Source organism: Fundulus heteroclitus, chromosome 6 (genome assembly GCF_011125445.2).
Source record: "Fundulus heteroclitus isolate FHET01 chromosome 6, MU-UCD_Fhet_4.1, whole genome shotgun sequence".
In the NCBI taxonomy this organism is placed as follows: Eukaryota; Metazoa; Chordata; class Actinopteri; order Cyprinodontiformes; family Fundulidae; genus Fundulus; species Fundulus heteroclitus.
In genome coordinates, this window is record NC_046366.1 from 9,780,665 (window position 1) to 9,790,506 (window position 9,842).

Here is a 9,842-nt window from a genome sequence, read left to right on the forward strand (position 1 = left end):
TTTACTCATCCATCCATTCATCCATTTTCTGATCCGCTTAATCCCTCATGGGGTCGCAGGGGGTGCTGGTGCCTATCTCCAGCGTTCACCGGGTGAGAGGCGGGAGACTTTAAACTCATAAAGAATAAAAATTATTATTTTACTAAATTACTAAACTGGCCCTATTACTCCAGGACTGAAATAGCTCTGCAAACTGTGACTATTCTGGAAATGTCCCCCCTTAATTTTCATAATGACGGTTTTCCTCATACTATTACCACTTTTGTCTTTTTTTACTTTATTGTCCTGGGACTTTTTTTTCTCATATTAGTAAGTTTCTCTTTAATACACCCCCAAAACATCTGTTCTTAATCTGTGACTATACCAGAACTTAAAAGGTTCACATGTGACACGGTTTTATGAAATAATGAAGCTGCAATGTTTAGATTTAACCAATTGACTTTTATATTCATAAAACACACACACACACATAGATAGATAGATAGATAGATAGATAGATAGATAGATAGATAGATAGATAGATAGATAGAAAATGGTTGGTACATTTCCTTGCAGCACAGAAAAGAGGCATCTTCTCTGATCGACGTTCACTACAACAGAACTTAACTTCTTTCTGCCACATACAATATGGCGGTGACGTTGACGTATGAACCCGTGCCCAATGAGGTGTCTACGTATATGATGTCTATGGGGAAGCACACATATGTGTGTTGCACCTTCATGTATGACATCCCCTTCACAGAGGTCTGCTGTTGCTGTAACCATTCTGCAGGCGCTACATAAGGAATTAAGACCAGAAAAATTATCATAGATGGAGGTTCTAAAGCTGTCTTGGGCAATATTGCATATTGCATAGGTTTTTTTTTCTCATATTGTTTTATAAATTGGCCGCTGTCTTCTTTTATTAACTTGAATATTTAGTTGGTTTTGTGTACAAAATGTATGCATTTTTCACCTGAATATGTTGTATTATCAAATAATAAATGCACTTTCTTTTCCTTTTTACCTTTCTGATAAGTATTTTCTGTTTAGCTTTAGAACTAAACATTAAATGAGCTTTTTATTCATATTACTTGTATCCTGTCCAGGCCAGCTGACAGCGTTGCCAGGGCCCGGGACAACACAGTCCTTTTGCAGCCGTCTGTCTGCTCTCTGACCAGGCAGCCAGACCCTCCATCTGCCCTGTGACTGTTTTCTGTGGTGGGCAAGGAGCAACTTTGGGTCTACCATCGGAGGTTAAGCTCTCTGCCAATTTATTGGTTTATCGAATCGTGTTTTAAAAGGATTCAGGCTAGTTTAGTGTTCCTATATTAGAAATACTTTGAGCTCTGGGCTCCTGTCCATAATTTAATGATCAAAACACCAATTCTGCCCCCCCCCTTTTTTTTTTCTTGGCTCGGTATAGCTGACCCATTTCCTCCCTTGCCACCAAGAGTAATCCTGTCTTTTTGCCACTGTTACACCCGCACTATATATGTATTTCTAAAGGATTCTGAAAACTAAAATGTAAGGGGAAAAAAGTCTGGTTTCCATGATATGAAATTTAAAATTTTAGCTACATATACCAACTTCCTGCTCTCCTTATAGCTTTTTATTATTATTAGGAAACTAAAAAATATGTTTATTTAGAAAACAAAAGAAAAGACATCTGACGGCTGGACTTGACAATGTAATTGTCTCAAAGTCGATCAGTGTAACCACTTGGGATTTTGAGGAATGTGATTCCACTTGATCAAGTACCTGTTCAAATGAATCGGGGGAACATGAACTGGGGGATGCATCTACATTGGGTCTCTCTGGATAGTCCAGCTTCCTCCCACAGTCCAAAAGCATTATTAAATGGCTGTCAGGGATGTGTATGTGTGGTTGTCCTGTGATGAATTGGCTAAATATCCAGCTGGACTCACCTGGTGAGGGAACCAGAGTGTTTTCTTCCCAATAGAACCTCCTTTATTACAATTAATTGGTTTGCTGAAACAAAAACTGGATCCTCACCCTTAGCATTGCAGTTTTATATATATAAAAAAAGCATGGCATCTCTTTCCTGCAAAAATTTTATTTGGACTTTATTAGATGAAAATGTAGAGAATGTCTCATTGCTGAAATAATAGTCCAATCTTGACTCGAACACAAAACCATTCAGCTAAAAACAAAGTTACCCGCTATCGCTATGAGATGGATATTTTAGACTTTGCGGTATAAAAGTCATTATCCAATTGTTTTGAGTTTCAGTTGGGCTGCACAGCATCCTCTGTAAAGATACCAGTTTTAGAGATGAACAGCTCTTACTGCTAGTTTATTCAGACATTACCTGGATCATTATCACACACCTCTGCAGCTCTTCTGCTGATAAGACATTTTTCCTTCTTAAACTTGCAAACATATTCATTTTTCTAACTCCTTTTTATTGTGCGCCTTACAATAGATGCCATAACTTAATGAGCAATGTTATAAACACTGAAAAACAAATCCTTATTCTAAATGGTTAGCAGTATTAAGCTTCTTTGAACACATTTAAACACTTCCAGAAGAGGTACAAATCACAACTTGGTTTTACAGGTACATCATATTCCAATTGTTTATATTTAGAAAAATGGAAAATAAACTTCATTCACAAAGTGAAATATTTAGTCTTAGAATTTTTAAAATGGCTTACAGAAAATTAAAATGCCACATTGGATTATTATTATTTTATTTTTTTTATTAAATAGACATGTTAAGCCTCTGAAAAGTGTTAATTTCTCAGCTCTTTAAACCTGGTTGGTCTCATTTTGCAGGGATTACTTCAATACAGCGTGGCATAGGTCAGCCTGTGGTTCTGAGGGGTAAAGGAAGCCCATATTGCTTTGATAGCAGCCTTCAGGTCATCTGCATTGTTAGGTCTGTCTCATCTTCAGTCAGGCCTGTAGCACCATGGTCACTTAACCAGCCTTTGGTACCAAGTTCTACTGGAAGATTAATACTCCTTTATAAAGCTGGTCAATAGGAGCATGGAACACCAACTTCCTGCTAGATGGCTACAACTATACACCTCAGAAAACCAGCAGACATGGTACCCCAAATCATGATGGTTCAAACTCCATTCTGGACATCAAGCAATGGATTCTGTGCTACTCCACTTTGATTTTCAAAGTAAAGCAAAACTTTAAATAGGCCAATTCTTTTGAATGCATCATTTGAACCATGTGTGCCGATTAGTCTGCGCAAACTGGCTCATAATGCCAGTCCACTTCTTTTGAAGCCCCCCCAAAAATTTCATTCTCTCAAGGCTGCAGTCATCCAGTTCCACTTTTCATTCCCTTCAAGTGTTCAATACAGCATCCAGGCTTCTGTTGCAGTGGCCTTTTAAGCCACCTTCATGTTGCATGGGTGGGGGTACAACTGTCTTTTGGAAATCTGGCTAGTCTGTCAAAAAAAAAAAAAAAAAAAAAAAAAAAGTTTGTCTGAGCCATAAAAATACAGGAAGAGAGGCTTTAAATCTTTAACTGCAGTCAACCTACATACATGATCTTTAAGCTATCCTTCTGAGCTATTGCGTGCATTTAGACAGTGCCACCCCCAACGTCAAGACAAAAGTCAGAATTAGGATAAACAAGGTTTATTCAAGTGTACAGCCATCCCTTACAAACATTCCTTTCCAAATTCAGTCCTCGAGCTTGACTGAGGGTTCAAAGTCTCGTAAATCAGTTCCACGGGCTGCAGCCTGGCAGTAAGCTTCAACTTCGATTGGCCCTTTCCTGCAAATGGGGAGACAAGTTAGTTCAGCCAGACGCATTGTCCCAGTGTTGGCTAGTTGGGTGTGCGGCTCACCTGTGGGCCAGCTGCAGCAGTCTCTGCCTTCAGTGTTGAGGCTGGCTGGTCGACTATGATGATGGGTCCCAACACAGAATTGTAGTGCCTGCTGTTAGACTCTGAGATAAAACCAAAAATCAGGAAACTAGTAAATATTTAGGCCGCTGCATAGGAGAATAAGGACTGTCCATGGGAGTACAAAAATAAATAAAGATACCCTCGACAGCTGCTCTTTTGGTACGAGGGTTACAGGAAGCATCACAGCATTTGCAGAGGAAGCTCCGGGCAGAGTCATCAAGCATCTCCCACCTGATGAGCAGAATAGTTTTGGGCACATTTCACCAATTTATGAGCTTTGTCACCTTGAAGAGTCCCTTTACATTGATTTATCTGAAAGCCACATTACCTTCCATCTTTCACATGGCAAGCCTTCTTACGTTGATCAAGATAATCGCCATCCCAGACAATCAGATTGCAGTGAATGTACACCTGAGAACCACAAAATAAGTCAGTTCGCCAAAAAAAAAAAAAAAAAAAAAAAAAAAAAAAAAAAAAAAAAAATTATATCTATATATTAGTTCAACTCTAGACCAACCTCTCCTCCCATCCCGAACTTGAATGACTGGAGGTAGAGAATAATGGCAGATGAGTGGTACCGAGGAAGGAACAGTGAGCTTCCCCTTTTACTTTCCAGAAGACACCTAGTAGTCAAAAAACACAAGTCAGCAACAAGTCCAGAGATTCATTTAGCAGAAATGAACTGGTTCCTACCCATGATTGCCAATGATGGGATAGACTTGGCTATTAGGTTGCAGCTCTGGCGTAGAGGCTGCTACACACTCATCCATTAGCAACACCAGGGGCTGATGGGACTTCTGCTCCACTGCCGCCCAGATCGGCATGAATGAACCGAGGGGAATCACGTTAGTCTTTGAGACGCCAGTTAATTGCTCTTTGGAGGGATTGGGAAAAATAAAAAAATAAATAAAATAAAAAAATTTAAATCAGTTGCCCCAGAATCTATCCATGATGTCATGTAACAGGACAACTCACCATTGAGGAGCTCCATGTGGAAGACCAACTTACTGTGTCCCTCAGAAATGGCCGATCCAGGATTAAGGAACTGGGGCACTTTTCCTTCAGGTCTGAAACAGGTTAAATTTAGCACATTTTGAATTTTTAAGCATGGTGAAATCAAAGCGATCACACCTACCGTTTCTGGACACATTGGATAGGATATGTGAAGATGGCCGGCTTTGGTTTTGCTTGTGGCCTAAAGCTCAGCTGGTTTTGATAAATGACATTTTTCCCTTTCAGCTGCGGAGAAGTTAAAAAAATAATTATGAAAATGAGGAAAACATAATGGGCTTACTGAGACGTCACACAATGAAAACACTTTACCTGTTTGGTAAACTTGCAGTCATACAACTTATAATTAAAACGTGCTTCGCCCTCTCCGTTTGGTAGGACTTTCCACGCAGACGGCATGCAGTTTCCGAGGAAGAACCGAGCGGCGTAAGGCACAAACTGGGGGGCTACCCTCCATGTGATTCGCACAGAGTCTTTGGCACAGACCACGTTGATATCTGCAGACATAGTTCCAAGATTAGGTTACAAACACATACCATAACAATCAGACCTCTCCATAGACATGTACAAATACCTGGATCAGCCACCGCTGTGGCCAAGACAGCCAAGGCCACAACACCTAGACAGAAATGAGTTACCATGACTAACGGATGTCAGACTCAACCAACCTGATGGTCTTTATACACCTACCTGCTAATCAGCCCAATGAGCAGCACCTGCCTGAAGGCCAGGCTTGATCAGACTGGTGCTGGGTTCGCTGTCCCAAAGAAGAATGGAATTTGTAATACAACAATGAATAAGAAATGAATGCATAAATAAAACTGACTTCAAGGGGAATAAATAAATAAATAAATAAATCCGTTTGGTAGCTACAAAAGCGTGCTGTAGTGTTATTTGGATGTGTGCATTGACATGAATGCATGAACAATTTATTTCAGACAATCCTGTGAAGTTCTAAATGTAACACATACAAACATTAGGTATAAATAATAATGTTTATATATATATATATATATATATGTATATATAATTATATAATTTGTATAATTGAGTGATTATGTCTAAAATGGGGTATAAAGAAGTGAAACTTATTTAAACATGCCCCTTCTGTTTTGTTGTCCTTCTCTATGTTTTCATAGAGATGGAAAACAATAATTATAAATTACAACTTGCAAATCATTAGAACTATAATAAACATTTTTTACACGCTAAGATGTTTTAGAAAAAAAATGACATAAAATATGATCATGGATAGTTCCACAAAAAACTATGACTGGAGTTGGTTTCACACTGAATGACAAGACTGACATAAAATGGAGCCTTTATTTACAGGAAGTTTAATGCCACACAAGATGATGATGATAATTATGATACTACTACTACTACCACTAATAATAATAATAATAATAATAATAATAATAATAATAATAATAATAATAATAATAATAATAATAATACACATGTCTTTGGGGTCAAGCTGCATTAAGAAGAATAGGACTTGAAATAAAAAACAAATGAAATAAATAAATAAAATAAAAATAATTAATATGACAGCTCAATGATTGTCATGGCACTTGATGTATACCAACCTATGGAATGGCTGGCTGACATCAAAGCATGTGGGGTACGGCAATATTACAGCAGAACACCTTAGATTTGCTCTTGCAGAGCTTGCTCCTCGCCTTGCTATCTGCTTGTCAAGGTTTATGTGCCGGGGTTTGTTACCACAGTCCATGTGGTCTGTTTTGCTAGTTCCAGTCATCAAGGATAAAGCGGGTACAATGGGAAGCTTGGAAAACCACAGGCCCGTAGCTCTTGATAGCTTTATATCAAAAGTAGAAGAAATAATCTTGCAATTTAGGAAGAATTATTTGATCAATTCTAAGGAAAACCAGTTTGGCTTTAAGACTAAACATGGCACTGATCTTTGTACGTGTATATGCTGAAAAACAAAAACAACAGAAAACGTATAGAAGATAGATGTGTTTCATTGACACTTCTATTACAGTTTATTGTGTGCATCACAGTAAGCTGTTTTTTAAACCTAGTAACAAAGGGGTGCCTCTTTACATAGTGAGACTCTTGGCGGTGTGGTATGTTTACCAGACCGTGCAGGTAAGATGAAGCTGTATCGTGCCATCCCCATCTGGTGTCAGTAAAGGTGCTAGGTGGAGGTAGGTGTGGGGGATGTCACTGGTTCTTTTTAATTTGTATATACATGATCTCGGACAAAATGTAACACTGGATGTTTTGCTGGTGATCTTTTAGTGAATCATAGTATGCGTGCAGATGATCTTGGGGTCTTTAGTCCATCAAGGGCTGGTCTTCAACAACGGTTGAATATTGTGTATGGTATAGAGTAGAGCATGATATGAAGTACAGTGCCTGTAGGACTGCTGTTATAATCTATCGAACTAAAAAGGATAAATGTTCACAATTTCCAGAATTCAAGCTGTCAGATAATATTGCTGGTGTCAGTAAGAAAATGAAATGTATTGGTCATTGTACTGCAGAAGACCTTATAGTTGAGGATGAAATTAGCTTTTTAAAGCACACTGCTGACCTGTGGTCAAACTATAAAAAGGCATGTCTGAAAAGACTTCAGGTTCCATACAGCGGCGCACTAAGAGGACTTCTGAAAAGAACAAGATGGGCTGGTGCATTTCAAATGTTTGTGACAGCAGGAGTCAGCACTCTGCAGAATGTCCTTAGAAACTTCAACCTAAATTGATCTGAGAATAAAATGATCATGGCCTTAGTAAACCCACGTTTGGCCTCTGCACAATACCGTTCTCAGCTGTGGAGACACTCAGTGCAGTTGTCTTTTGATTAATGTTGTGTAGTTTCTTTTGATAATTGCATATATGTATTAATTTTTCTTTTTTTTTATCTGGACCTTAACTTTGCAATAAAGCTTCTATGTAGTCTATCTAAAACGATCAATAATAATAAACATGACATCAATAATTCTTTAAAAAGGCACAGTTTCTTAACAGCATCTTCTCACTAATTTGTCCATATGTAAAACACAATTGTACAAAGTTTAGAAACTCCGATAGTAATCGATTAACGAGCAAATATCACAGTGGTATCCAACTTTGCGGTGTTACCTGTATAATAATAATAATAATAATAATAATAATAATAATAATAATAATAATAATAATAATAATAATAAAATAATAATAATTATTATTATTACTATTATTATAAACTTTAGAACTTCTGTGTGAACTCATCATTATCAACATTATTATTGCTATTATTCTAAGTAGTAGTAGGTGTTTAATGTAGCCGTAAGGTTTGCGCAGCGGAACCATTCTGCTGGCGTTTTGTTTCAAGCCGTCGGAGTCAGGGTGTTGCTCCGCTACCCAGGAAGTAAAGTCAGGTTAGCTTGACGAGCAGGTTGTAACGCGTCAATTTGCCGATTGTTCTGTTCTGTTAGAAGTTGATCCTCTTCCCAGTGGGACCACAGAGGTTATTCAACATGCTGATCAAAGTTAAGGTAAGAAATGATTTATGGAGGCTTGGCTGCTGCTCGCTAAGCGCCCCCCCCCCGGTTTATTATTTCTCCTCCGGAGATGTATCCAGTCCATTACTCAGTGATTTCCTAAAAGCATCTACTCAGAATGATGTTAAAGTCTCCGGTAATAAGGTTATCACGTAGTTTTGGTCTCTTATTTCCGGCCTTCGCACTTTTTTTAAGCAAATATAAACCACGATTGAAAACAGAGTAGAGACAACTTTAGTCTCCAGAGTTCCACTGTGCGTCCAGCCTATTTATGGGGTGTGAATACTTTACTGATGGCTTTTATAGCAGCCAGCAGGTTTCTGAGGGTTAAAAACATCCGATTCTTCAACTGCAGGGTCACTGATAATCCCCCGATACTAATGTGTCATTTTTATGAAACGTAGTGTCTGTAGTCACAGGAGCAGAAGCCTGTTTCCTGAAGAGAAATGCTGCTAAAGTTCTTTCATTTTGATTTTTAGATCCAATTCTGTTTTTTTCTTCTTCTGTGAAGCCTTAAAAAAAAATAATAATAATCCCAGCAATATAGATCAGAATCGCACCGTGCGGGTTTGAACACCTTGTGATGAACGGGAAGCTTGGTTGTCTCAGATGCTGTCCTTGTTCTCATCCTCAGACCCTGACCGGAAAGGAAATAGAGATCGACATCGAGCCCACAGACAAGGTGACACCCTGAAATAAACTAGTGTTACAGGAACACTTCAGAAAGTAAAGTTCTCATTAAACCATGAATCCTGTCAGCTCTAAGTGTGTGTTTTTATTGTTTTTTTTGTCTTGTGTGTGTGTGTGACACCCCCAACATCAAAGGTGGAGCGGATTAAGGAAAGGGTCGAGGAGAAGGAAGGGATCCCCCCGCAGCAACAGAGGCTCATCTACAGCGGGAAACAAATGTGAGCCGTGTCCCCCTTGTAGTCCTCACATGATCAGTCTGTAAGTGTCCTCCTTTCTCAACCAAAACCTGCCCTCCCTCCTCCTCCTGTGTTCAGGAACGATGAGAAGACGGCTGCAGATTACAAGATCCAGGGCGGCTCGGTGCTCCACCTTGTGCTGGCGTTACGAGGAGGATCAGAAGCCCAGAGCTGCGGCCTACGCCTCTCCTCCTGGTCATGAGCCGCCGCTGACGTGACACCTGCCCAGCGCCAACACCACGGCGTTCAAGACAGTGTTAGAGCTAATTTGGCTGTTGCTAATAAGAAATAACAGGGGGGGAAACATCTACCCCTCCAAAAAAACAGAAAAATGGACGCTCTAACACACATGTAGACCTTTTTTTTTTTGTGTTATTCTATGTTGTTTTATTTGAGTTGGAACAGTTAAAGCACCACAGTTTAAAGACTATGTGATCTTTGCTTGTGAATAAAGATGAAAGGTGACTTGTAGCATTGTCCTTCAGAAACAAACAAAAAAAAAAAGAACAAAAAACATCCGACAA

At 39.0% G+C, this 9,842-nt stretch overlaps 2 protein-coding genes across 2 annotated transcripts; one reads left to right on the plus strand and one right to left on the minus strand.

Annotated features, from left to right (window-relative positions):
* Positions 1-3,582: 3,582 nt before the first annotated feature.
* LOC105930270 (zona pellucida sperm-binding protein 3) lies at positions 3,583-5,567 on the minus strand. The gene is made up of 10 exons (XM_012868392.3): positions 5,456-5,567; positions 5,194-5,378; positions 5,006-5,109; positions 4,846-4,937; positions 4,564-4,744; positions 4,388-4,493; positions 4,199-4,281; positions 4,010-4,101; positions 3,811-3,911; positions 3,583-3,737 (listed from the first exon to the last, which is right to left on the minus strand). The coding sequence occupies exons 1-10, from the start codon at positions 5,520-5,522 to the stop codon at positions 3,717-3,719; spliced, it is 1,032 nt and encodes a 343-aa protein (XP_012723846.2). The 5' UTR covers positions 5,523-5,567; the 3' UTR covers positions 3,583-3,716.
* Positions 5,568-8,220: 2,653 nt separating this feature from the next.
* On the plus strand, positions 8,221-9,783 carry nedd8l (NEDD8 ubiquitin like modifier, like). Its single transcript, XM_012868399.3, has 4 exons — positions 8,221-8,386; positions 9,027-9,074; positions 9,218-9,300; positions 9,397-9,783. The coding sequence occupies exons 1-4, from the start codon at positions 8,369-8,371 to the stop codon at positions 9,518-9,520; spliced, it is 273 nt and encodes a 90-aa protein (XP_012723853.1). The 5' UTR covers positions 8,221-8,368; the 3' UTR covers positions 9,521-9,783.
* Positions 9,784-9,842: the final 59 nt, after the last annotated feature.